The 27997-nt window shown below is 38.4% G+C and overlaps 2 protein-coding genes across 3 annotated transcripts in view; both read right to left on the reverse strand.

Moving 5' to 3' along the window:
• Positions 1-272: 272 nt before the first annotated feature.
• Positions 273-27997, reverse strand: part of LOC131310322 (folate-biopterin transporter 1, chloroplastic) — a 59333-nt gene continuing 31608 nt past the window's right edge. The window contains exons 2-10 of the mRNA XM_058337285.1: positions 7136-7374; positions 4220-4449; positions 3763-3827; positions 3475-3637; positions 2415-2563; positions 2075-2329; positions 1806-1974; positions 1626-1718; positions 273-890 (exon numbers count right to left, since the gene is read on the reverse strand). Coding sequence (XP_058193268.1) covers positions 588-890; positions 1626-1718; positions 1806-1974; positions 2075-2329; positions 2415-2563; positions 3475-3637; positions 3763-3827; positions 4220-4449; positions 7136-7364 — 1656 coding nt within the window. The 5' untranslated portion in view covers positions 7365-7374 and the 3' untranslated portion in view covers positions 273-587. The remainder of the gene's footprint in view (positions 891-1625; positions 1719-1805; positions 1975-2074; positions 2330-2414; positions 2564-3474; positions 3638-3762; positions 3828-4219; positions 4450-7135; positions 7375-27997) is intronic.
• Positions 12396-15896, reverse strand: LOC131310347 (FCS-Like Zinc finger 8-like). Of its 2 annotated transcripts, none has more exons than XM_058337321.1 (4): positions 15282-15896; positions 14992-15135; positions 13815-14660; positions 12396-12777 (listed from the first exon to the last, which is right to left on the reverse strand). In XM_058337321.1, exons 3-4 carry the CDS (start codon positions 14636-14638, stop codon positions 12648-12650), a joined length of 954 nt encoding a protein of 317 aa, XP_058193304.1. In that variant the 5' UTR covers positions 14639-14660; positions 14992-15135; positions 15282-15896; the 3' UTR covers positions 12396-12647. The 2 variants fall into 2 exon arrangements, with proteins under 2 accessions (XP_058193304.1, XP_058193315.1); XM_058337332.1 differs by having other exon boundaries at positions 13815-14659; positions 14992-15156.

Below are 27997 nucleotides of genomic sequence, written 5' to 3' on the forward strand. Positions count from 1 at the left end.
AATGGTATTTAACAAGATTTTTGAGATAACTAGTGAAAAGCGATAGATAGCAAGACGAGAGTAATAGTGAAAAAATAACTTATTGAAATTCATGCTGAGAGAGAGGCCGGGGCCGGGCGTGGGGTTTGAAAAAACCGAAGAAGTGCACAAAATCTTACCGAACGAACCACATTTTTGGGCAGGTAAATGGGGGGTGTTTTTCTCGACACATTTGGGTAGAGATTTGTAATCCCATCCCATGTCTAATCAAGCCAATCAAAAGAGCCCCGACATTACAAAATAAACAAAAATACATTAATCGTCCCACAATGTAGTCAATGTTGAGCATATCAACTCAAAACCTAATTCCCGGGGACCCTGTAGTGTAGGGGCGCTCGAAAGTGAAGCAAGAATGGCGCTATCCTCAAATCCGAAATACTTTAAGTAAACCCCACATTGTCATATATACAACAGCCCTGCAGCCCTCTCTCTACTGTTATTTCCAGCATCCGATTAAGGAAAGATAACTTTTCTATTCAAAGTGTATAACAAGCTTCTGAAACATAATGCAGGTAACTTGTCTTTCAGTAGGGCATAGGATCAAAATTTTAGTTAGATTTCATTTCGATATCTTCGCCACTCCCCTTGGAATTGGCGTCGGGGTCATCTCGAGGAAGGAGGCCAAGTAGAGGCAGAGGTAACAAGGAGCTGAGATTACAGAGAATTATAAGAAAGGCTAAGTTGTCGAAACTGTCCTTGGTGACACCAAATATCTGGGTAAGACCAGCACCAATAAGCCCTCCAAGAAGAGACCCTCCGTTCAAAATGGACATGAGGGTTGCAAAAAGTGTTGCTTCCATTCCCTGAGGACATAATCTAGCTGCTAATACTAGGACAGGCATAAAAGAAGCCTGCAATAGGATAACCAAGCAAAAATGTTATTCTTTCAGTATCTTGAAACAAAACCGTCAACCATGTTGTGGATTCGACCCAAACCAACACACACACAATTGCACAAAAAATAATCAAACAAGAAAAAAAGCATGGCAAAAATATTTTACGTGGTTTCCTCGGTAATAGGATACTCCAACAGCTCACCAGTTTCCACTATGAATCAAATGAAGAAGAGTACAAAACATATCTGCAGTGTATAGCACTATTACATCTTAGGATTTTACATCACTAATTACTGTAATGCCCCTGTTTAGGTTTCAGGGAAATTGTCCTCAAGCCCCTGCCTAGGACCCCACGACCTAACTAGTCATGTCGAACCCAATCATAGTCACCGAGGCGACAAACCAAGTCCTAATCAGCCTCAACAAACGACAAACCCAAGGAACCAAAATGATGTGACGGGGGCATTTATGCAGTTCAGGGGCATCTTGATAGGTTGTTCTGTTTTATTGTGCCATGCCAGCAACATGATTCTGCAATATTATTCATTTTCTTTATTCATGTGACCGGCATTTTCTGAAATGTTATGAAACATGGAAACTTAACATGAAACTGAAATGGATGGCTGAGATTCAAAGTTTCATGGAAACTTTTCATGTTTCCTAGCAATCCCCATTATCCAAACCATTGGTGAAACATAAAACAAGCTGTAATAACCTAGAATAGTGAGGTTCACTGAATAAAAACCATACCTGACCAAGAACTGTTAAAATCAAAGAATCCCCAATGGCAAACCACTCGTCACTTATACCAAACTGACGATTAAGTCCCGTTACAAGGATAACCTGCATAGAAACATATGATTCAACTCAATAATCCTTTTAAAGGAAAATTAAGAAAATCTCGACCAAATGGAACTCGTAACACAAAACCTGAGTTGTCCCAAGAGCTGCGCCAAGAATAGTTGTTACAAGAAAAATTTTCCGAAGCGGAACATTCTTCAGAAAGCCATTATAAAGCCCAACACCGAGAAGTGATGCTATTGATGTCACAAGCTTAACACGTCCGAGAAATTCTGGGGTGAAACCAAGTCTATTTGTGCTGAAATCAAGGAAAATCTAGTCTTAAGAAAATATGTGGAGTTAAACCCATTCCCCAAAAGAAGATGAGAGAGAACAGTAGCAGAAAAATCCAAACATACGTGAAGTAAAACATAGCAGAATCTGACTGAGGTGTTGCATGCCAAAGGAAAATAAATAAAGTCGGAAGAAATATGTTTGGCTGCCTGACAGCATCCCATAATAGTCTGATGTTATGTTTTGAGCTTTCAACGAAGCCAGGAGTGGTCAAAGAAAGATTCTGTCCCCTTGCCAGCCCAAGCACAGGCTTCTCTTCGACAAGTACAGCAACTGCAGACGTTATAAGGGGAAGCAATGCTGTGACACCAAAAACGAACCTGTTGAAGTACAATTTTATGAAAAATTAGTCAAATGGTTTATAGAGAGGCAAAATAGAACATAATTACAAACCGCCAAACGTACCTAACACCATAAGCCTCCACTAGCGAGCCACTAAAGTAGGAACTCACAATTCCTCCGACAGATGAGGAACCCCAACATAATGATTGAAGAGATCCTGACATGCTTTGCGACTCGCCACGAGCTCTCTCTACAACCATGGAATCTACAACCTACAACATGCTTCAGTTTTTGCATGCTGATGACAAGTGCCAAAGAAATGAACAGAATGAAATGGTACGTAAAGACAAACTAAACTAAGTGCATAAAAGATTAAGCAAGCAAGTGCGAAGTTGTTGAGCGTTACTTGTGACACATGATCATTTGTTAGTTGCTACCCACTGTGGGCTACATGAATATGCATATATCCCTAATTGCAAATTTCTGCACGGCAATGAACTATCAACAATCAGTCAATCTTTCCATCCAAGTACTCGTGCTTTCCCGCTTCATAACGGACTTAGCACATACTTGACAAGGAGGCAACAAAGAATATTAGGATTCTAGAGCTTTTGTGTTTGCTAAATCTTCTCCTCCTCCTTAAAACCCCCAGTAACCCCTTCCTCCTTCATTAAACTTTCTCCATAAGGCCATAACCACAACTGTCACCATCGCTATCAAGTGTCAAAATCCACTAGCAATTGTTGTTATAACAGTTGAGAAGACAATTCGTGAAGAAATTGAAAGATCTTCAATGCTAAACAATATGGACATTAAGAATGAAGTTTAGGTTATGGAGTCGTGATGGTGATTTTGACGAGTAAAGCACAAAGTTGATCATCCCTATGTCCAATAACTGTCATAAACTCTGAGGTTTGTACAGTTTAATTTCCCCTAAAGTTGATTATCCCTATGTCCATACATAATCCCCACGAAAAGAAAGAGAAGCAATCCGTTCTTGAGTCAGAGATACATCATAAGGCAAGTTTAAAAACTAGCAGTATACAAAGATTTTGCAACAGGGGAAGAACCTACTATCTAGTACATGGCCTAACCAATTGCACTTGAGTCCAACCCCTGTGTAAGTCGTAAAAACAGTTCAATCTCAAAGAAAGTAAATTTACGAGATCGTGTTGACACTTACGACATCAGACAATGCAACAGAAAGAGATCCAAGAAGTATGCATAAAGCAGCACCATACTTGCTGTCAACAAAGGTGGCCATCAAGCTCCATGAGAGTGCTCCAAGAAGCCCAGATAGAACCAAGTAAGATCTCCTTCGGTACCCAAAAAGAGGGACAGAATCACTACAACAGAAAAACCATTTCTTAAAGGACGAAGGATCCCATAAAATAAGATACAAGGTTGTTGATGTAACACAAGATATTGATTTTTATTTTTATTTTTTGAAGAGCAAGATATTGATACCCACCTCAAAAATCCATAGAGAGGCTTGATAAGCCATGGTAATGTTGAGAATCCGGATATCACAGCTGTCTAGTAATCCACGTGTAAGTTGTCAGTCTTCATTTTGTTAAAACCAGAAAAACTCCTAATTAATGAAACTAGATGTACCAATGTTCTCTTCCCAGACCCGCATAAATTGGGAGTAAATTAGGTGTACTTTTTAAGATAGATTTTCATTGTTTCATCCATAATGATGAGCAATCTCAGATACAAGAAAACGCAACCACTAAATCAGCACACGACACAAATAACTAAAATGTATTAATACCGGTGTAACGCTATGAAAAAGTAGTAAACACGTTCAACTATTTTAACTATCCCATAAATGGAAAAGACATGAAGTATGAACAAGCAATCCTTACCAGTTAGCACAATCTAAATGGAAACAAACATCTACATATAACAATGTGAAGAATCCATACCTCTGCAGGATCTAGATGCAGATCATCCTTCAAATAAAAACTGACAGCAAGCCTAGAAAGGCCTAAGACACCTTGGACAAAATAAACCATAGCAACTGCAATGTTGTCTGGAGTTAGGTCCACACCAAAGCATCTGAAAGGTATTCTGAGAGATCTATTCTTGGAAGGCGAATCCATACTAGATGAGCACATCTCTTGTTCCCCTTCAGCTGTCAGCATACTCCCTTCCCCTGCACCCGAATCCGGAAGGCGTAATAATGAGAGAGAGAGAGAGAGAGAGAGAGAGAGAGAGAGAGAGAGAGAGTATTGATTATAAGAGCCAAGACTTGTGCTGAAGTTTTGATGTCAATGATACAAAGGTATATTCCTACTTCTGAACTCTTTGTGGTAAAGCTAGTTCGACAAAGTTTAGGAGCCTAGGCTGCCTAGCTTAAAAACCAACGTATGTCCTTCTTTCTGTCCATGGCATACCTGAAAACGAATTCTCTCATGTTCCTTAAGTTGATTCTTATATATAGCATTGCGTACACAACATCCACATTGAAGCCCTAAGGTGTTGGATTGGACGTGAAGTCTACTAGCAACTTGAGACTAAGTGCAGATACTGGAAGGTGGCACAGTCTTTCTCATGTCTACTACTCATTGGGTTGTTTAATCACCCTCTAGATGACCTCCAAAACCATGATTTACTGCTGCTACACACTTGAAGATTACAGGGGAAATATCAACTTTCATAGCCCAAGTCCTGAACCACTGACCCTAGCTCACAACTCTCTTAGAAGTTCTTGAATCTGTTACACTACTATTACTAGAACATCACACTTGGATTTCATAACAGCATGTGATTGTGCCATGAAAGGACCTTAAGCCGAGGAATCCTTTGTGATGCCACACCAAGATTGCACGAGCATCACCAGAAATGAAGATGACAAGATAGATGCTGACACACGGGAGATTTTGTTTCCGCAATTGTTAAGGACTTGAACCATGGTTCAGGTCTCGCAAATAAGCCATTAAATAGAGTGCATCATGCTATATCCCAATTGTATCCTACTAATAACTAAGAGCTGTGTATTATATAGGGTAAGCAAAAAGACAGCTTATATCTTAACCCAGTAATATGAACAACTTAAACATGTGTGAATGTAAAAAATTACAGAAGTGGTCACCCTTACACCATTTTCGTACATTTATCATACCATAATTGGTCATAGTTATAAGTCACTTAATAAACATCAAAATTGTATTTTCCGTTGATACTTTAGAAATCGATATAAAACTAAAGAATTGGTAACCCTTCCACCATTTTCATCAGCCATCACGAAGGCTGATTTCAGAGCCCATCATCAACATCGCAAAATCCCAGCCAGCAAAGCAGTCAATCAAGTGTTAACCAGCATCATTCATCAAACACTCACAATTCACAAGTATATTCTCTACATTATCTTCCATTGATCTAATTGCAATAAATTCGTCGAATAAAAAATCAGTACACAATTTTTGTGCTCTTCACTTAATGACGCGATAAAGCCTAAACAACAAAAAGGACCATCGTAACAACCTTACAATGGGTGGTGGTTACAATGAGAACATTACCAATCTAAAATGCATATTTCAAGTGCTCCCGTATACTTCCCTGGTTCCACCTATTCCTAACCTTCTCATAGAAACATCTAGAAACTTTTTACATATCCACGGAGGGTATCCACCATCCAATCGGCTCCGGAAAAACTCAAAGAAAAACATAAGCATCTAAAATCCTACTTTTCCCAGCTACCAAACAGCTCAGAAAAGACCATGAAAAACATTAGAATCCAAAACCCCAATTTGCCCAGTAACCAAACAGCTGAGAAGAGACCATGGAGAACATTAGAATCTAGAAACCCGTAACTAACTACCCCATTCACTTGCACGGAAAGGATGAGAAAATCAACATTCCTGCAACTTTCTCAACGTTCAGTTACTAAGAAAATTGTAAGACCCACAGCTTCAACTTACCCACTGGGAAACACTTTCCTGCAGGATAGGTCTCGCCAAAAGGAAGGAATTTTAGTTTTTCCGCAAGATTTCTTATCAAAAAATAAATTTCATTTTTCTTTACTTTACCTCAGTTCACTTTTCTTAGGACTTCATTTCTCACACAACATTCCCAACAACTGAATGAAACCATAATTAATACTCCCTCTGTCCCATTTTTTATGCTACCTATGGGAGACCAAATCGTTTTGATCTCCAAAAATAAACTTCATTCTGAAATAGTTTTTGAATTTTTTTTGCATTGTTTAAGAACGGTATAAAAAAATTAAAAAATTACAATCAGAAGTAATTTTCTAGGTTAAAATGCCACAATTTTTCCTAAGAAACTGTTGAAAAGATAAACTTGACTTGTGTCTTTTGGTTTCTCTACACAGTTCTAGAGAGTCATCTAGAGTTCCATGTGTCTTCGTAAATCATACCCATTATGTTTTTTCATGTTTTCCTAGGTGAATGTATCTTGGAAGGGTCATGTATGATGCTTTGGATTTAGGAGTTCAATCAATGCTAGGTTATCCATCAGAGCCTACAAATACCTGATGTACCACATGGTTTGAAGCAAGTGGAATACAAGAATTGAGTTCCTAGAATATTCCTCTTCCCTTGTAGTAGTTTTGGATAATTTTCCAACAGAAACTAACAAAATGGGACGAAATGGTCAAATGGGTGTGTGTGTGTATATATTAATCTGAAAAAATATCAGGAAATGATGGGATTACGATTCTAGGCAGGTCATTCTTCACACATACATCAACTAAAATACCACGTAACAGAAATAACTTGACCATTGCCATTAGCATGTAATCAGATAATATAGCAAAAACGAAGTGTGTGTGTGTGAGTCTAAAAATAAGGTCATGAAATGTGAAATGATGGGATTACGATTAAAAGGGTCGTCGTCTCTGTCGCGACGGAGGGGCATCTGAACGGCGACGGACATGTCGGTTTCCGGCGGAGGCTTCTTCCGGCGGTTGATTTTGCGGGATGCAGAGGCGGCGAACGGCGGCCGCCGGCGGATCTGAGAGCGGAGGCTGGAGAGGGAGAAGAAAGTTAAAATCGGATTCTGGGACGGCAAGACTGAGAAGGAATTTATTAGAGATAATGTAGCCATTAAAAAATTGCTGGGGACTTCCAAGTTCCAAGGGGTTAGCCATTTTTTTTTTTTGATCCGCAAGGGGTTAGCCATTAGAATACAGTTTTTTTTTTTAATTATTATTATTTATTATTTATTTATTTATGTTTTTGGAAATTCACAGTATTTGGGTGTGCACAATGTGCGTAACTATATATGAAATTCAAAATCATTTGCATAAAAATTTGTACTCTCTTCATTCCAAATTGCTAGCCCAACACGAAAAGTAGCGCAATTTTTGGATCAGAAAATAAAATACTTTATTGCATTATTCTTTTGATTTTCGTTTCATCAAATTAAAGTATTTCATAAGATCTCCTTAATATGGTACAAAGAAATTCAAAAAAAAAAAAATGAACGAAAGCATTTTATTTTTTATCTCAAAATTGCACGAAAATTCGTAAGGTCCAGCAATTTGAGACAGGGTAAGTACTTCATAACATAAGTTTCGAATCCGTAACTTCCGTACAACTTTCTTAACCTTTGGACATAAAGTCGTAACATTAGTTTTGAATTCAAACCATTCTTAGAGCATCCGCAATGGGAATAATCAAAATCGATAACCAAAATGTGCCACGTCAGCATTTGATTATCCATTTAGTTCATAATCAAACCTAACAAACTTGATCTCCACATTGGTTATTTTTGTATCCCTATAAAAATCCCCCCCACAATACGCAATGCATCTATGTCCAATTGGAAACGAGTTCCAATCACGCACCCGACCACACCAAATTATTCGTCTCGATGAGACGATTCTAATGTGAGGTGTTTTTTAATTTTTTAGTTTTGAATTTGGTTATTGGGTTTGGTTATTGAGTTTTGGTTATTGGTAAAAGTTGTTAAGTTTGGTTATTCAAAGGTCAAAATTTGATGAGTTGCTAAGAGGTTGCTAAGTTTGATTATTACAATGTGAGCACTTTTTTGAGCAAACATTGCTAACTTTAGCAACCTTTTAGTTTTGATTATTACATTGTGGATGCTCTTATGTTTTAAGTTCTTATCTTAACAACATGATGAATTCTTAACCAAATATTACGGAGTTTTATGCGAATTATATATACACACACATACACGAGTGTATTGCAGCAGTTCCCTCTTCTTCTTTTCAAGAAAGAATAATACCAAAACTATTGGGCATAAACAAGTCTTGTATTTCGCACACGGTATAAAATTTTCATTCATACAAGTTTTGACATAATAAAAATAGTTTTGGCATTAGCACCATCATTTTTTCTTGGATGGTTTTGGGCTGGGATAGCTACATTTTCAAGGAACACCCATTTGTCTGGGAAACATGACCCATTTAAAAAGGGAGTAAAATTTTGGGCTCTTCCAATATTTCCACAGTAGAGTGCTGCCATAGCCCAATAGAAGTAACCCATGCTTAAAATGAATTGAAATCAGACTGTCTCATGGAATGAGGGAGCCCGTGGGCTAATTGATTCAGAAATTTCCATTTTTTCGACTAACCAGGCTAAACAGGACCCATTTGAAAGGGGAGCACAGGTCCGTCCCTGATGTTTTGAGGGCTCGAGGCGAACTTTAAGAATGGGGCTCCTTATGTACTTTTACGAGGAAACAAAATAAAAAAGTAAGGGTAGAATAAATTTCGAAGAGTAGTGATCATTACAAGAACGTAAAAATATCACTTACATATCAATCTTCTTGCATTTTTAGCGGCAAAAGTAGTAGTTAAGCTAGTATGATAAATTTTTGGGCCTTTTTTGTACTGCATGATGAGATCTTAGCTTGGACATTGACATATTTGCGAAACGATTCTTTATGTATAACTGTGTAGTGTTGAGGGCGATACTTTCTAGCGGATATATTGAGTAGTCTATCTGTATATTTATTCTTTCAACCAAAAACGAAAAAGCACCGCAGCTTACCATGCTCGCAAAATAGACTAAAGAGACTCCACCAAATAGCCTATTTTGTCAGCACAACCTGCAGTATTATCCAATAGTTCGAGTTTACCGAAATATGTACTCACAATTTTAAGTCAAAATTGTCTACGAAAGACAGACGCAAAAGCATGACTTTGGAAATATTCTTTTAATGCACGTGAAATGATTTTGATTATAAATATCCGATTTAACTTTCTTTTTTTTTTTCAGGAATGTCCTGTTCAATGACCGTTAAAGTAAACAAAGTTGTGTCCCCAAAGGCACAAAAATGTTGTCACGCATCAACTACCTAGTCTACACATTTGACGTTAACGGCATAACTTCAACAGTGCTATATGCGCAGATTTTTGAAAACAGAGAGCGCGTACAGATAGAATTTGGAACCGTTTTGGGTTCCACAAAGATGATCGGAGCTGCTCATTTTGTTCAAAACATCTTGTTTAAGGTCACCATAAAAAATCAGCTCATTTGGATATCGGTAAAGGGTTTACAAAACACTCAACTTTGCTTCAGAAAATAGCCTGTTTTTTGAAGCAAAGTTGAGTGTTTCGTAAACCCCCTTACCGATATTCAAAGGAGCTGATTTTTTATGGGAACCTTAAACAAGATGTATTGAACAAAATAAGTAGCTCCAATCATCTTTGTGAGATCCAAAACGGGTCCAAAAAGTCTATTTGTACGTGTTGTCTGTTTTCAAAAATCTATATCGGTATACTAACTGATCTTGAGTGCGGACAAATAAGTCAAAGGAAATATAAGAAAAAAAGAAGAGGGAAATGATGTTGCCACTTCCTTTTTTGTTAACGCCACTCTCTTGCAAGTGTATTTTTGCACAAAAAATACACTTGCAGGGGAGTGGCGTTAACAAAAAAGAGAGTGGCAAAATCAGCATCCTTAACAAACCAATTTATGCAATAACATTGTGGTGCATTTTAATGCACTGTGGGGTTATAGGGCTCCTTATTATGTTCAATTGAAACTCCATCATTCTGATCTGAACACCGTTTAGTTTGTACAATACGATGGATAGGTCGTTCAAGAAAAAAATAAAATTGATCGGATATCGTTAGTCGGCCCCTTTGGTCAATCAACGTTAGATATACGAAAATGGATGGTCAGTATAATTTTAAAGATGCAACATGAGACAAATCTATCTGGATCGTGTAAATATCAATGTTCAACTAACTTGATTTTCGATATACACGTATTGTTCAGCAATGTCCACAGACTGAGGATTCTTATCAAGATAAAAAAAATTCCGATTGAACACACCGAACGGCCCTACACCCTCGTAGTGCATTGGCGCACTAGAAGCTCCCTTGAGCCCTTCCCAGATAATGTTCCACCCATGATTCCCCAATCAATCACTTTCCTAAATCTAATTGACTGGCAAAAACATTTCTTTAATTTCCGTACATATATAAAATGAGCAAAGATGATAAAATAATTACTATACATCACCATTCCAACTCAACCCTATAATGAGTATCTCAACTTTTCCTTTGAAACTAGTGGGTTAGACTGGGAGGTTTTTTTTTTGCGAATTTACAATCAATCAAAACACCTGAAAAGATCCAAAGAATCTTGCACATTTCAAACCACCATTTTTGTCATGATTACATGTGTTCTCTAGTCCATGGAGTCTGAAACTCAGCTCGTGGATTGATTGATCATACCCATAGGTAGAAAATTGATGCCATTATGTGAACAAAATGAAGCTGGAGAATTTACTTTGGAGGTACTTTGAAGATAGGAAAGGGGTACAAAATGGAGAGAAGTACTATTCGGGGAAGTCACGAAAACAAAGTGGAACTGGTGTGAGCCGATGTAACCTAAACGGAGTAATATTGTATGGTTATTGGCGATGTAAATCTAAATACTTGTTAATATAGGAAGCAACAATGTAACTTGTAATCTTTTTTCATTAGATACGTAGTGGAACAAGTATGAGCCGTAGATGTAATCAACACAGTCTGTTGGGGAACTGTGAAAAAATCTCTTGTCTCGTATTCTTGTTTTTGTTTCTTGATTATCTTTGTGCATAATGTGTTTGTCGGTTTGGCCGAATTCCCGACATTATCAGAAGATACAGACTCCATTTTTTTCATTCCAATTCCCTCTCCTAACATCATCCCTTGTGCCTGCATTCGCTGCTGCAAAAGTTTTTCTCCCCTCTGAAAGAAGGAAAAACCGATCATATTAGTAACTGAGAAGAACAAAGAATGAGATCAATCTGAACTGGTGAACGTGCTTGTGTTCGTTAAAACCCAAAACAAAGGATTCTTCCAACTTGTGTTCGCTCGTTAGAATGTCATTTGAGATCTTTTTTTTACACAAACAAATGAAGCTTTAACGTTTTCTAAAGTTGATTTTCAAAGTTCAACAATACTCATTTTCTTGGCTCGTTCAGCTCATGATGGTGAAATAATTGATTCAATTAAAGCTCATTGAGATCGACTCGCTTGATAAACAAGCCAAAGTTGAATGTAGCTTTTAAGCTTGTTAAGGATTCAAACTAAGCTCAAGTATTCTAGACTTTGGCTCGTTCTGCTCGTTTTGGATACAACAGCCGCTACGTACCAAGTATACAAATGTGGCATTAACTATAAAAATTAAAATCACCTTTATCAAACCAATTTATTCAACAACATTGTAATTTAATCATAAGTAGTAAAAAAATCCAGACAGTATGAACATGGCTCTTCCCAGATACTGTCTTCCGTCTATGATTCCCCAATCCATCACTTTCCTTTAGGAGGCGGCTTCATTAGGTTGGCCATTGGACTGCATTCTGTACAGTCCAGTCATTTTTGGCCCCGTTTCGAATTCACTTTGATGATCAAACTTGATGATCGAAGCGAGATCGATCAAAAAGGCCAACCGGAAAGCCACCGGCATCTTTCCTTTGCTGTACAAATAGTACATTTCTTTAATTTGGTACACATTCAAAATATAAACAAAGATGATAAGACAAAGACAGCTCCAATTATACATCACTATCACCATCACCATCACCATCACCATCACCAACTCAACCCAACTCAACCCATGAATATCACAACTTTACTTTAGAAACCAATGGGTTAGCTGTGGGAGACTATTTGCGAATATACAATCTCAATCAAAACACCTGAAAGTATCCAAATAATCATTCATACACATTTCAAACAACCATTTTTGGCCTGATTACATGTTTCATTAATCCATGTAGTCTGAAACTCAGCTCTTGTGAGTTGATTGATACCCATAGGAGGAAAACAGATGATCATGAACAAAATGAAGCTAGAGAATTTTATTTTATTTTGCACTTTGAGGAGGGAAAAAAAAGGGGGTGGGAAATGGAGAGAAATTATCAGGGGAGAGCCACGAAAACATCGTCATCGTCGTCGGAAGATTCGGACTCCATCTTTTCCATTCCCGTTCCCTCTTCCAACATCATCTCCTTGTGCCTGCATTCGCTGCTGCAAAAGGCTTTCTCACCTCTGAAAGAACCAAAAGAGTGATCGTAACAATAAGAGAATGCGATCGATTTGAACTGGTAAATGTGATTGTGTTTAATGTTTATTGATGCCCAAACAAAGGGGCTCTTCCTACTTATTAATAAAATCAAATATCAATTCACTACTAAATACTGGAATGATTACTTACCTATAAATAAATAAAATTACTGGACTGATTGACAACTGAATTTGGAACCAAAATAACTAGGTTAATGATTTTTATTTTTGCACCTCCAAATTTCTTTTCAGAGTCCTAGGCTATAAGCTTTGAAAACCTCACAAAAAAGGACCAATTTTGGAACCAAAACAAAGACTAGTGCACTCGAGAGTTTTTTTTTCTTTCTATAACCCAGTATGTACGTCCTAACCAACTTACGCGTAATGCACTATGCTCATTATGTTTGTTGGGGACTTAATTTAGGCATCTGTCATGGCAGCTTATTAGTGAAGATCGCGAGCAAAATCACCAACTATCATCTGAAAATCTGAAAGCATCCAACTCAGCCCCAATTGAAAATAAGTGGAGAGACTCCTCAATTTTGGCATATATACTTATTTCGTATGCAGTTGTGAATCCGGGATAATCAGCACTGCGGATCAAGCTCAAACATTTGATGTTAGAAATGGATTCATTTCATCGCGATCACCAATCAAACAAGGTGCACGTTACGGTGACAAATAAGGAGAGTGAATCTCCAAAGAAATTGACAGTCCTTTTGTCTAGAACATCCCGAAATGATCCGAAATCAAAGCTCCCTTACCACCATATTGGCAATGAATAGAGAGAGACTCTTGAGGCTCATCTACTAGTTCTAGTACACATACTAATATGGAAGATGCAAGCTTTGTGTGAGGATGAACCAAAAACAAGATTCATAGATGCATCAAATGAATCAAATCCTATAATCCAAACAAGTTAAGTATCAGCTTGGCTAATCATTCTCAGAAAACAATGCAAACAGAGAAATGAAAGGTAAGCAAAGCGGGGGGGGGGGGGGGGGTGTGGGGGTTGAGCTAACCTGTACATGTAAATGTCTTTCCCATGCCCAAGATTCTTCTTGCAATTGTAACAGAAACTGAGAAAACTCTCAGATGGGTAACTCATTGATCGATTCCCGTGAAACCCATATTCCTTTCTCCTACTGGACATCCCAACAACACCACAGCAACTCTCCACAATGCAATTATCGAAAATATGAGTCGTTTTCGGGTTCGGCCCGTGGGTGATCACACAAGTGTAGTCCTCCGAGAGCTCCATCTCGCTAGCAGAGAGGCAACCGGCGAAAACCCGCGGCGAGTTCGGGTTTCCCAGGCCCGAATTCGCAGACCCAAACGGGGATTTCTGGGAAGTACTCCTCGTCTTGATACCGAAATCGCCCGGCGACCCCGGCGATGAATTGGCAGGGGAGAGAACAGAGGAAGGCAGAGGCATTGGAGGGATCTGAATCTTCAACTGGGATCCAAAAAGCACCATTCTGCTCTGTGACTTGTTCAGTTTCGGGTCAGACAATTCATCAGTTACAAGTTCATCAACAATGCCTAAACCAACCCCTCTCGAATCCAACTTGTCAAAGTGGGTTTTAGCTTCAGATTTGGGGGAATCCGACCAAAAGGGATTTCTCAAAGCAGAAAAGAGTTTGGTATCGAGTATCGAAGTTGGGCTAAGTACAGATTCAGTATCAGGACTGGTACTGGACCCCTTTGAAGCAAAACCAGCGAACAATCTTGGAGAGAGGAAGACTGATGATGTGGGTTTTCTGTGGGTTTCAGTGGGTGATGGTATGGAGCTGTAGTCCGCCATTAGAGCTTGCTTGGTTGTTGCTCTAGATCTCTTCCTCAGCATTACTCTTCTCTCTCTTCAAGTCCTTGATGCAAGAACAAGATGAATCCATAAATAATCTCATTACAAAAGTACAGGAGAATATATCTATTATATGTCACCATTAATTATTGAAGGAACACTAAAATATTCATTTTAGTGTGAACGTCAATTATAAGGTTTGACTCACATAATTCGTTTTGTAATTAACTTGTGAAGAAAAAAAATTGACATTCCAGATTAATCTCAATAGATTCTCCTCTCCATTTTCTTAAACCCACGATTTGCACAAGCTGACGCACGATTGGCAAATGCATCATCGATGAGAGAGAGAGAGAGAGAGAGAGAGAGAGAGAGAGAGAGGCTAGGATAGGAACCTGAGAGGCTGAGATCATGGGTGATTTAAGCTGGAAACAGCCATGGAAATGCAAGAACAATGGAGATCAATCAGGAATTGATGAAACGAAAAGATCAGAGCTCAATTTGGAGTTCAATCTAGCTCTCTCACCGATAACACACCTCTGCAAAAGAAACCCATTTCTCTGAAAAAAGTGAGGAAGCCACAAGAAAACAAAGAGCCATGATCAATAAAACCAAATGAACACAAGCAAACAAAACAAGATTCACGAAAGGGAGGGGAGGGGCTCGTTTCTTGATCTAACAGTACCTTTTTATTTTTTATGGTTTGCTTTAACAACACCGCTTTAATTGATTGTTGTCTTTAACTGGGTAGGAGGAGGAGGGTTTCTCAACAAAGATGGTTTCTTTACTCTCTCTTTCTTCGACCCATCATAAAGACTCAGGGCCTTTAGATATAGACAGAGACCCGTTAATCAAAAGGACCTGAAAAACAAACAAAGACTACTCTTTTCCCTCCTCTCTCTCACTCTCTCTCTAGTTAGTGGGTATATATCCCTTTCTTGCCACTACTGTTCAGTTTTTTTTCACCATGCCTAAAAATCCGCCATGGAGGGGAGAGAGAGAGAGAGAGAGAGAGAGAGAGAGAGAGAGAGAGATATGGGGGGTTGTTGGGTGGGGTTAAAGTGCATCGAAATCAGTAATTTTGGTGAAACCCACCCACTTTACTAAAAGTCTGAAACCCACCACTGTGTCTCACGTCCACTTGAAATGGAAGTTTATTCATGGCGGTTTTTTGGGTGGAAAAGAGCTACATATGCTGTTTTTTTCTCTCTTCTCTGTTTTACTCCTGTAAAATACTGTTATTAATTACACTGTTCACTGAGAACTTTTGCTTAATTTCTTCTCTCCCTCTGTGTTATTGCACTGGCCACTGGGTCACTGACTCACTGTGAATGCGAATGTAAAGATTGCACTCACTCCAATAGCCTGATCGACTCCAGGATTCATTTCCCCGCACCGTACAATTCGCTAGCATCCAAAACCCTAGGCCGGCTGGGCTGAGCTCGGCGCTTAGCTTTAGAAGCTGGCCAAGCTTTCTCTCCATATCGGGTGCTTTGTAGACCCGATTAGCAGAAACTTTAATAAATCCCTGGTATAGGAGGGGTGATGATGTCCCTCTCTAATCTATTTTCAATTTTTCGGTCACATTTAAATGATCGGTTGCGTTCATTTTTTAGAGTTTGACAAGAACATTAATCTCGCCAAAATTCATGTTTATCGGACTTTAGTAGATACATAATCGCACACGAGAAAAATGCAAAAAAACAAAAAACAAAAACTAGGTTATGATTAAATGTGTTTTTTGATCCAATTTTTGTTTTTCTTTAATTTTTACATGTGTCGATCATCTACTAAAATTCAATGAATAAACGGAGCCAATCATCACCACCACCCATTCCCTCTGCATCCCTCTGCGACTCCACCGTTTTGTTGCTCGCTTAAGCCGCCGACAAATTAAGGATACCGGCGCCACCATACTTCTCCAACCTCTAACCTCTAGACATCAGAATCACAGTTTGTGGGTTCTGCGGAGCGAAAATCTCGTCGCTGCCTTTTTTGATCTGGTTTTTGAATTCCACAAAATGTGTTTTTCGATCTATTTTTTTTCAGTTCAGTTTCAATCTAATTTTGAAATTCCAAAGAGTACAAACCCACCATTCTAATTTATGTCCAGAAAATCGGGGTGTACATATGTCCCACTACTATAGATAAGTTTTTGGTTCATTACAATTGTCAATGGCTGTGAATGAAAGAGGAGGGGGGGAGGGGAGTAAATAATTATGTGTGCTCATCCTTATGTGTGGTTCAGTATTATATTCTTAGCCACTAGATTATAATTGAAGGATCCTCCAATTCCCTCAGGATTGGAGATGAGTCAAACTTTTATACCTGGGATATATAAAAGTTTCTCCCCAATTTGTGCAAAAAGAGAATTTTGTCGTAATTTAATTTTTTTTTATATTTGTTAGTTTTGCGTCAACACTTACACTTTTTTAGCTAAAAAATGGATATTTTTCAAAATATTTGGATTAAAGTATAAAAATTTTAGATTTTTTTGATTTCTCTTGTCGAGACGAACCAATAATCCACAAAAGTTTAGGAAAAAACTGTTCCCTGAATTCCATTTTTTGATCTCTTACACTGGAAAATAAGATGCTCAACAGTTTCAAAAGCAAATAGACGGATCCAGATCCTCTATGAGGATCTCTCTGCGAGGTTCGTGTGAGGGTTTTCATTTAGATCGTCCAACTCGTTAATCAATGGTCGGGAACTGTTTGTATTTTTTATCAGTAACAGTTAATATTTACCTATAAAAAATACAAATACATTCGAACTATTGATTGTCGAGATGGACAGTAAAAAATACAAACATATCGGAATCTTTAATTGCCGAGATGATCCGAATCGTTAATTACCGAAATAGAAGGTAAAAAATATAAATAAATTTGAACCATTAATTGCCGAAATGAACGATCTAAATCTCATAAAAATCCTCACATGATCCTCAGAGAAAGAATTCTCAGAAATGATCTAGATCCTAGACTTACACTGTAACGACCCGCTCCATCTTTGTATAATATTGTCCGCTTTAGACGCCCAAAGCCCATAGACTTTCCAGTAGGTCACTCATCCCTGGACTACTCCAGGATGAGCACGCTTGACTGTGAAGTTCCTATGCGCTTTGACCCGCCCTCACGACTTTAAAAGGCCTTGTATAAGTAGGAGGGATCTTTCCTTATAAACCATGACTTGCCTCCTCCCGTTCGGACGGAGCCTGCTTCCTGCAGTACCGCCGGCCACCGGAAAGCGGGGTATCACAATCTACCCCCATTAGGGATGCAACGTCCTCGTTGCGCAGGCCGAGCAACCTCCCCTGGGATCCGTGGTAGCAGAGCGTATCCTACTCACCACTTTGCCCAGGGCAGGGCTCTGATACCATTTGTAACGACTCGCTCCATCTTTGTACAATATTGTCCACTTTAGACACTCAAAGTCCATAGACTTCCCAGTAGGTTACCCATCCCTGGACTATCCCAGGATGAGCACGCTTAACTGTGAAATTCTTATGCTCTTTGGCCCGCCCTCATGGCTTTGAAAGGACTTGTACAAGTAGGAGGGATCTTTCCTTATAAACCATAATTTGCCCCCTGCCGTTCGGACGGAGCCTACTTCCTGCAGTACCGCCGGCCACCGGAAAGCGGGGTGTCACAATCTACCCCCCCTTAGGGATGCAACGTTCTCGTTGCACAGGCCCAGCAACCTCCCCTGGGGTCCGTGGTAGTAGAGCGCATCCTACTCACCACTTTGCCCAGGGCGGGGCTCTGATACCATTTGTAATGACCCACTCCATCTTTATACAATATTATCCGCTTTAGACGCCCAAAGCCCATAGACTTCCCAGTAGGTCACTCATCCTTGGACTACCACAGGATGAGCACGCTTAGCTGTGAAGTTCCTATGCGATTTGGCCCGCCCTCACGGCTTTAAAAAGCCTTATACAAATAGGAGGGATTTTTTCTTATAAACCATGATTTGCCCCCTCCTATCCGGATGGAGCCTGCTTCCTATAGTACCGCTGGCCACCGAAAAACGGGGTGTCACATACACCTTAGGCAATGGAGGAGATACATCAATATTCCTTCGAGATAGGAGTATTGTTTTTTAAAAACATGCAAATTCAGTAATTAAGCTACAAATCCTTTGTTAGGATCAAAATCCGTAGTCTTAATTGTATTTGCAATTCCATACAACAAAATACAAATTTTATATCGAGTTGTAATTTTATTATTTTTAATAGGCTATTGAGTCTGTATAGGATTAGAATGAAAGAAATCATTATTATTTGTAATCGAGAGTGAGCGTTTGGATAAAAGGAGGTTGGCTACAGCAAAATGAATTTTGGCGAAGACGGATCGACGATGAATTTTGGCGAGGACGGATCGACTTGGTTATCAATCGGCACCACTGTTCTAATCGAAAAGCATTGTTTAAAAAAAAGGGTCTATTTATAGACATGGGCTTTTCTTCCTAGGTTTTGAAGATAGCCTTATAAAAAGAAAAATAAATGGCAGCCACTTATAGAGCCTTGGGTTTAATATCTCAGAATAATATATTGGGCTATATTTATTGATCTTGAAGAGTTGTGATTGATCTCGAAGAGTTGTGATACCTGGGTGCTAATCGGTCAACTTCAAGAGGTTATATTTATTCATCTACATTTGAATCGTAGAAGCAAATCCTTTCGTGGAGTTCGAAAGGAATTTCAAGAAGGCTTGTGAATTTAAGGCGGCGGCAATCAAGATCACTGGGTGTGGTGTATGTGTGATTCGGTAGGTAATACTTAGAACGTTGTGAGGATTTATATCGTTTGGATAGGTATATCTGTAACTGCACAATGATTATAGTTATTTGATCCTTTCCCGTGGTTTTTACCCGTTTTGAAATTTTGCAAGTATACCTCTATGTTATGCGATTAATTGCTTGACATAGTTTTTGTCGGTAGTTTTATTTTGTGATTCGCACTCATATCGCTAGGGTTTTTAAGGAATTATTAGGAACCCTGATTTTTCATACTTGACCTTTAAAGGTCGGGTGGGGGGGCCCCCTGCCAAAATTGGGGGGGACCGGCCTCAACTCCCAGGCTAACGTAATACAGAGTGGGACCCACTTTAACTCCTGTCAAGCGGGTGATTCGGATTCTTTCATTGCCTATTTGGTCCCACGCAACACGCCTTTGGGCCCATGTAATTATTCCTTCTGTCATGATGTCATCATTCTCAGATTCTCAGCAATATAGTACGGAGTACTGTATATCACGGTGGTAAACGTAGACATTTTTTAGTTGGAAACTTATCTCAACTTCTTGAAACCACGTTGAAACTTCGAAAGAGATAAATTTCATGTCAATTCATTTCATTGACGACCTGTTTTTGATCGAGCCGAAGAGGTTTATAGTCGATGTGTCTACAAGTTGATCCGAATACCTCTAACTGTTAAAAAAAAAAGAGAGCAATAAAATAAAAACGCTAAAAATTAGCCAGACTACATTAAGGATTGAAAAAAGTAGTATTGAAATGCGTAAAAAAATGTACAAAGAGTATGCGAAAATGTGTTGAAAAGTTTATTACTTGAATGTGTTTTTTTTTTTTTTGTTTAATCATTTTGTTAGCTTGACAGTCTGTGAGTCGAGGACCCTATCCCTATCCACCTATCATCAACTCTATAATCACAAGGCAATTTCCCAAATTGAAGTCCTAAATAATGCAACATTTACCTAAAACTGCACATTAGTCACCATGTCCAAAGTCAGCTTGTTCGTTTGGAGGCTTTAAAATTTCTGCGCACGGTTTTCAATACATTTTTTTTATCTATCTCTTTCCACTTAAATCTCATTTAAAACCTAAAACAAACAAGTCCGTACTCCTATCAAGGAAGGAAACGAGATTATAAACCATGGTCTATAAATTAACTCCAGTTAAAGTAAAAGTGGGGTTAATAAATTGAGAGCACTCTCGTAATAATGTGGACATCATGTCACCTAAAACCACCTAGCGTCAGCCATGCATTTATAGATCCCAATTATAACTACTCATCTTTTTTCAACACATCCCTAGTTATAGATTGACATGGAAAGCTTAATTGTATTGGATGTAAGGTGGTAGTGTTGGGCTGTCGTCACGTGGTGTCGCAGCAACACTTCTTTTTAACACGCATTCTTTCACGGTTGATATACTCTTTTTCTTATATAACGGTGCCCCAAAACCATGGCGTAATCTTTTTTGTAAGGTGGACCGTGGGGTCTCACTCGGTCGATCAAAAATACCCTTCTCCTGCTCCATAATGAAACTAGTTTACTACCAAAAAGTTGTGCTCATCCTGGGCTACCTGTGGGACGGGAAAAATATTAAAATACTTTTTTATATTGTTTAATTTCTGGTCCAGGTTAAGCACATTTTGATTAATCTCTAGATTTAAAAAATAACAAACTTTCATGGCTCACAATGATTATTTATTGACGGTGAAAGTGGAACTTACCAACTCGGATTGTAAAATCCCTTACTAGCTAGCTGTGATGCTTCAACTCTAATCCTTAGTGTTGATTGCTCCTAAGATAATTGAGAAGTTAAAATATCACTTTAATAACTTCATCACGTGATTGTGTCGTAAAAAGCTCACCGCAATTAAAATTTTGTTTACTACTAGCATGCATTCTTTTGGCTTTTTTTATTTTTTTGCCTCGTGACAAAACGATCATGCTATATCCGCACGCAAATGCGGGTGCATGTACAATTATTTGTGTGTCTTTTATTTGGAAGTAGACTTATTTGTGACGAAAATATTAGGTATCAAGTAATCTCCACCAAAAAGCAAATTTCACGCAATCTCTGGGAAGTGATTCTCACACTTTCCATTAACAATTCGGGAAGTGCGAAAATCACTCCCACAGAATATGGTACGACTACCGTAAGCTGCAAATCTCACTGATGAACTTCATAGAACTACGCCAGCGGCAAATGGCATAGATTTGGAAATGCGAGAGGACCGAGGAAACGCTAGAAACGCAGATAGTGGGCTGTCGTGCGCAAGACCACTGGCCACCAAAACACCAGCCACGCCACTACCATCATCACAGCCACCAACATCACAATTACCGGAGATAATCTCTGAACCAAGCACTGAAGGAACAGAAAAAAACTACCCCTAACCTTAGTCGCCCACCAACCACGCCCATCGGACTTGGGGAACCAAGCCGATACCAAACCGAACCAGGAAAACCGGCCGGAGACAAACCGACTAACCAAACAGCAACGAAAAACAAACCCTAATTCCGCCGTGGATGACCTGTTTTTTACCAGACCGAAGAGGAGTATAATTGAGGCACGCACAAGCTAATTCGGAAGAGGTGTATAGTTGAGGCGCGCATAAGTTGATTAGAACACCTCTAACTATTGAAAAAACCAGAGCAATAATTTATAGTATAAAATAAATAAAAATGCTGAAAATAGCCCACTATCATTAATGATGGGAAGAAAGTATTGAAATGCATGAAAAATATATACAGTATGCAAAAATGTGTTAAAAAGTTGATTGGAATATGTTTTTTTTTTTTTAATTAGTAGTATCATTTTGTTAGATTATTTACAGCCCTGTGAGTTGAGGACCCTATTCCTATCCACCCATCATCAACTCTATATAACCAGTAATCACAAGGCAATGTACGGTCCTAAGTACTTATTTTTTAAGAGAGCGATTTTAAATTCAAAAATAATATGTTTACACAAATAATTTTTTCAGCAATACGGAATGTTTGATAGATCTCATTGAGATCTTTTGAATGGTACAACAAAAAATTGAAAAATTATTTTTCATTTAAATTATTTTTGAGTTTGAAAATATGAAATAATTACTTATTTTTTAAAAAGGAGTTGTGGAACCGGCAAGAGCATCTCCAATTAATTCTGACCCCCTTTTTTTTATTATCCAAATTTGGCTCAAAAGCTCCATTTGAGTGGCCTCTCAAATATTAAACTCATATTTTTACCCAAATCTGTTTTTTATGTTTTTCCCTCCCTTTCATTTCCCTTCGCATTTTTCCCTTCATTTTGTTTCCCTCTAGTTTTCTCCCCTTCTCCCCTCCACTTCATTCCATCCAATTTGCTCCTGCCAAAGGCAAACCCATTTCAAGATCAGACAAGTACTGATCTCATCCAATTCCATCAAAAACAAGCCAAACAACATACCAGATCAAATACCCTATTGAAACTGGAATGGTACGGTTGTAGGCGAAGAGAAAAGAGCTGTAGCTCTGCAATTGAAGTGTTGAAGACGAAGGAAGAGAAAAGAGCTGCTCGATCGACAATTGAAGTGTTGAATACGAAGAGCTGTACCTCCGTGCTTTTTACAGTTGAACCTGGAATGGCATAATTGTAATTAACAGAAAGAGAAAAGAGGGATTCAAAAAATGGAAATGGGCATAATTGTAATTACAGTTTTAGGCTTTTTACTCAAATTTTGGGTGAATTGGGAGATGGTGATATGCAGTGGTGTGCGCAGCACGTTGCTGCGCATATCTGAGCCATCAGATTGTGCATCCGACGGCCCGGATCTGATCTAGGCAATGCTTGGATCTGATCTAGGCAATGAACAGCTCTCGATCGTTAGTTGTCGAGATGAGATTCGAGCCGTTGAATGCACGATCGGACGGCTCGGAGGTGCGCAGCACGGTGCTGTGCACCTCATTGCACATCAACAACCCCAAGTCCATTTTGGATGTAGGTAACAAAATGGGTAAGAATTGGAGATGCTCTAAGGCCCCGTTCGTGAAAGGAAAATAAGTACTTATTTTTTAAGAAGACAATTTTAAACTCAAAAATCATGTGCTTACGCGTATAATTTCCTATCAATATGGATCTTGTTTTATAAATCTCATTGAGATCTTTAATATGATGAAAAAAATTGAAAAATTAATCTTTATTTGTATTATTTTTGAATTTAAAAATATAAAATAAATACTTAGTATTTTTTTTATCTTTAATATGATGAAAAAAATTGAAAAATTATTCTTTATTTATATTATTTTTAAATTTAAAAATGTAAAATAAGTATTTAGTATTTTAAAAAAAAAGTATTCTGAAAGGGACCTAATAAGTGGGTAATAAGCCACCCAAATTGAAGTCATAAAATAATGCAAGATTTACCTAAAGCTGCACCTTTAGTCACCATGTCCAGGTCTGCACTCCAATCAAGGAAACGAGATTAGTATAAACCATGGTCTGTAAATTTAAATTGAGCACTTTTGCAATAATGTGGACATCATGTCGCCTAAAACCTCTACTACAGGATTAAACTCCGGTTGAATGAAAGTGAGATTTACTGTGTACTTTTTTCACGTAACACCTAGCTTTCAGTAGGGCTGTAAACAGTGGCGGAACCAGGATTTGACCTCGCTGGGGTCAAGCCGTCAAGCATATACAACACATATAATTTTGCACTTGTACACAATGACCCGAAAGATAACAAAAATAATAGAACAATAACCAAAAAGAGATACCATAAACAGCGAGTTTCAAAAAAATAGCCACGAACACTGATTTTCATCCCCATCTCCATTATCCATGTAGAGAGAAAGTATTTAGAGAGATTGAGTATTTGTGGTTCCACTTTTTACAAAAGAAAATTGGAATCTAAGACTAAACTACTCGCCTGTAAACGGGTTTGATAAGTGATGACTCTGAAGATGACTCCGAAAAAAGAGATATTTTTCAGTGCCGGGTGGGAACGGCCACGTGGTGCCGTGCACCATCTCGGCCATCTAATGAAGTTTTGGACGGTCTAGATCTGTTCAGCTACTTTTAAAGTGTGAAATGACTAAAATACCCTTCGGTAGCCGAACAGATCTCAGTCGTCCAAGACTTCATTGGACGGCCGAGATCGGTGCAGGGCACCACGTGGCTCCGTGCCCACCTGGCACTGAAAAATTTCTCCCGGAAAAAAGCTCCAACTCGTTAGCAGTGGTGATCAATATCAAGGGTTTCAAAAAAAATTTCCTTCAAAGAGTCAAAGTGACTGTGAGTTCTCCATTTTTTTTCCAGAGAGAGAAAAAAGTGGTTGGAAAAGGGGAAAGTGAAAAGGACAACTTGTAATTTGGTTGGGGTACAAGGGCAAAATGTTTGGAGGACATATTCTATGGGGCAAGTTTACAAAAATACCCCTAAAACTATATTACTACCCACAGAAATTTTCAGTTCAGTGGGGTCAATGGACCCCACTTGTCCAACTGTAAGTCCGCCCTTGGCTGTAAACGAGCCGAATCTTTATTGAGTTGAGGTTAGTCATTGACTAAACAAAGGCTCGAGCTCAGCTCGTTTGGTAAACGAGTCAAGTCTTAACGAGCTGCTCGGTTGGTTTACTGTTAAAGCATCCAACTCCAAACTAATTGGCAAATATTAGAGAGGCCGCCTAGACCTATATACTAGATTTGAAGGAGATCATTAACCGATGTGGGACAAACTCCAACACTGCCCCGCACATGCGCCGTGGAGACATAAACAAATGATCCATAACACTTTGATTACAACAAATAACGGTGCACTTATGGCACAAACAAGGGGAATAAATTCTCTTAAACTATAGCTCTGATATCATGTTAAAAGCATCCAACTTCAAACTAATTGGCAAAGAGTAGAGAAGCCGCTCAGGCTCATATACTACTTTTGGAGGAGATAATTAACCGATGTGAGACAAATTCCAACATTTACGGCCCTAGGTTTCAAACTTTCAGTCATGCATTTATAGATTCCAATAACTACTCCATATCTTTACAACACATCACTACTTATAGATTGACATGGAAGGGAAGCCCATCTCCAGTCTCAATTGTATTTTGGATGTAAAAGATGGTAGTGTAGGCCCATCGTCACGTGTTGTCGCAACAATTCAATTCTTTTCAACGCACATTCTTTCGGAATCGATACACTCTTTTTCTCATATAGCGGTGCCCCAAGGTCATGGCATAATTTTTCTGTCAGGTGGGTTTTCCCTCGGTCGATCAAAAATACCCTTCTCCTGCACTGTAATGAAACTAGTACTCCAGTTTATTACCAGAAAGTAGTGCTCATCTTGGGCTACACTGTGGGACGGGAAAAATATTAAAATACTTCTTATATACTGTAGTTTAATTTCCGATTTTAAGCACATTTTGATTAATCTCTAGATTTAAAAAATAACAAACTTTCATAGCTCACAATGATTGTTTATTGACGGTGAACGTGGAACTTACCAACTCGGATTGTAAATCCCTTACTAGCTGTCAAACTTCAACTCCAATCCTTAGTGTGTTGATTGCTCCTAACATAATTGAAAAGTTAAAATATCACTTCAGTAACTCCATCACGTGATTGTGTCGTCAAAAGCTCACCGCGATTAAAATTTTGTTTACTAGCATTTTTTTTTGGCTTTTTGTTTTTTGCCTCGTGACAAAACGGATCATGCTATATCCGCACTCAAATGCGGGTGCATGTACAATTATTTGTGTGTCTCTTATTTGGAACTAGGCTCATTTGTGACGAAAATATTAGGTACAAAGTAATCTCCACTAAAAAGCAATAATTTCACGCAATTTCTAGAAAGTGATTTTTGCACTTTCCATTAATAATTTGGAAAGTGTAAAAATCACTCCCCGCAAAATATGATATTAGCAGTAGTTGTGATTTGTGCCATACTTGGGATCAGTTGTAATCATTCAAAAGTATAACCATTTTGTGGGGCTCACACTGAATTGGTCACAGTTTTGTATACGTATCATCATTGGTCAAGATCAGTGGACCCATTTACAAGGGTCCATAAATGATAGGACTAAATTAAAGAGAAGACACCACCCACGAAAAATGGTTTTTTATGCAATCTTGATGTTGAATGCCAAACGGTGGAGTATAGCCATGATGTTCCGAGCGTATGGTAGAAATCGTTACTCAATTTGTGGCTGAAGATTAATGCTTTGGTTGGAACTTAGAAAAAATGAAGAAAAAAGGGGAAAATAATTGCTACGAGTATTTGTTTAGTTTATGGAGAAAGAGAGGAAACAATGACAGAGCAAATCCGAAGGAACTGTCGCAAAGATTTAATGGACTTGTTTCGACAGGGCTTACCATTTCAAGGTTGCATATTTGTTTAGTTTATGGAGAAAGAGAGAAACAATAATAGAGCAAATCCCAAGGAATTGTCACAGAGATTAATCGACTTGTCTTGGTAGGACTTGCCATCCTAAGTTTGCAATATCAATTTTCCTTAGCAGCGATTTGTACTTGGGGTTACCACACCTTATGCAAACACGCGGAAAGAACTGTGGAAAGATGTCAGATTACATGTGGCACTCTTCATTAATTACCAAAAAAAATAAAAACAATAACAAATCATGGAGCACAACGACGCGTTAAAAAAATACAACCCTAAAAGTAATCTTCTGTTTTAGGCCTTTGGAACCCTAAATTTTTTCCCACAAGTTTAGTATTTTTACTGCTTATTTCTTTTCGGATTTTGGAGCTTGTGAACTCACAAACATGTCAATTTAAATATTTGTATGAATAAGTTACGGATTAATCATTTTTGTATACTTATGGTGAAAGAGGGATGTCCCATTCCCCTAGACAACCCGGAATCTTTTCTTCTTCTTTTTTGGGTGCTGGGAGAAAGCAAAATGCGATAAGTCCCCCTATTGGAGCTACTTGTCAATAATATTTTGTGACGGTGTTATCAAGAGAGAAAGCGGGATGAAGCGGCTTCCGGTAAAGGGAGAAAGCGAAATGTAGCGGTTTTCATGAATTCAATTGGTGCCACCCCGTATCAAAATCCTGACTCTGCCACTGGTTCTAGTTAGGTTCCACACACATATTAATTAGGTTTTGGCTCTCAATATTTTAGGACTGTTTGGAATGGTCTAGTTATTGGTTTTTTAAAGAATCGGACCAATCCGGACCGGATGCACCCTTACTTTTTTTTGTTGGCATAGCAAATTAATGGACTTACCCAATTGTGGAGTTATCAAAATACGAATGCGGAATACTTCGTACTCACAATTTTATTGAAATTATATTAACCGCTATCCAATTAACGTGAATAATTTCGATTACTGAAATTAACTCGAGAAGAACGAAATTAATTATACTATTAGGCCTCGTTCGGCAACGCGAAATAAGAACTTATTTTTAAAAAGGCAATTTCAAGCTCAAAAATGATAAGTTTATTAAAATCTAAAAATATGCAATATGGATATTGTTTGAAAGATATCATTGAGATCTTTAATATGGTGCAAAAAAAATTAAAAAATTATTTTTCATTTGCATTATTTTTTAGTTTGAAAATGTGAAATAAGTACTTATTTCTGGAACGGGCTCTAAGTCTGTTTAATGAACTGGAGAGAGGATCTATTTCCTAAAAATACTAGGGAGGTTAATTAATGATTTT

This window comes from Rhododendron vialii, chromosome 2a (genome assembly GCF_030253575.1).
Source record: "Rhododendron vialii isolate Sample 1 chromosome 2a, ASM3025357v1".
Lineage (NCBI taxonomy): Eukaryota > Viridiplantae > Streptophyta > Magnoliopsida > Ericales > Ericaceae > Rhododendron > Rhododendron vialii.

Coding starts and splice junctions, on each gene's coding strand:
- LOC131310347 (XM_058337321.1), bottom strand. CDS start 14,638: ATGCTGAGGAAGAGATCTAGAGCAACAACCAAGCAAGCTCTAATGGCG. Junction 12,778..13,814: donor AAAGACATTTACATGTACAG/GTTAGCTCAACC, acceptor TGGTTCTTTCAG/AGGTGAGAAAGCCTTTTGCA.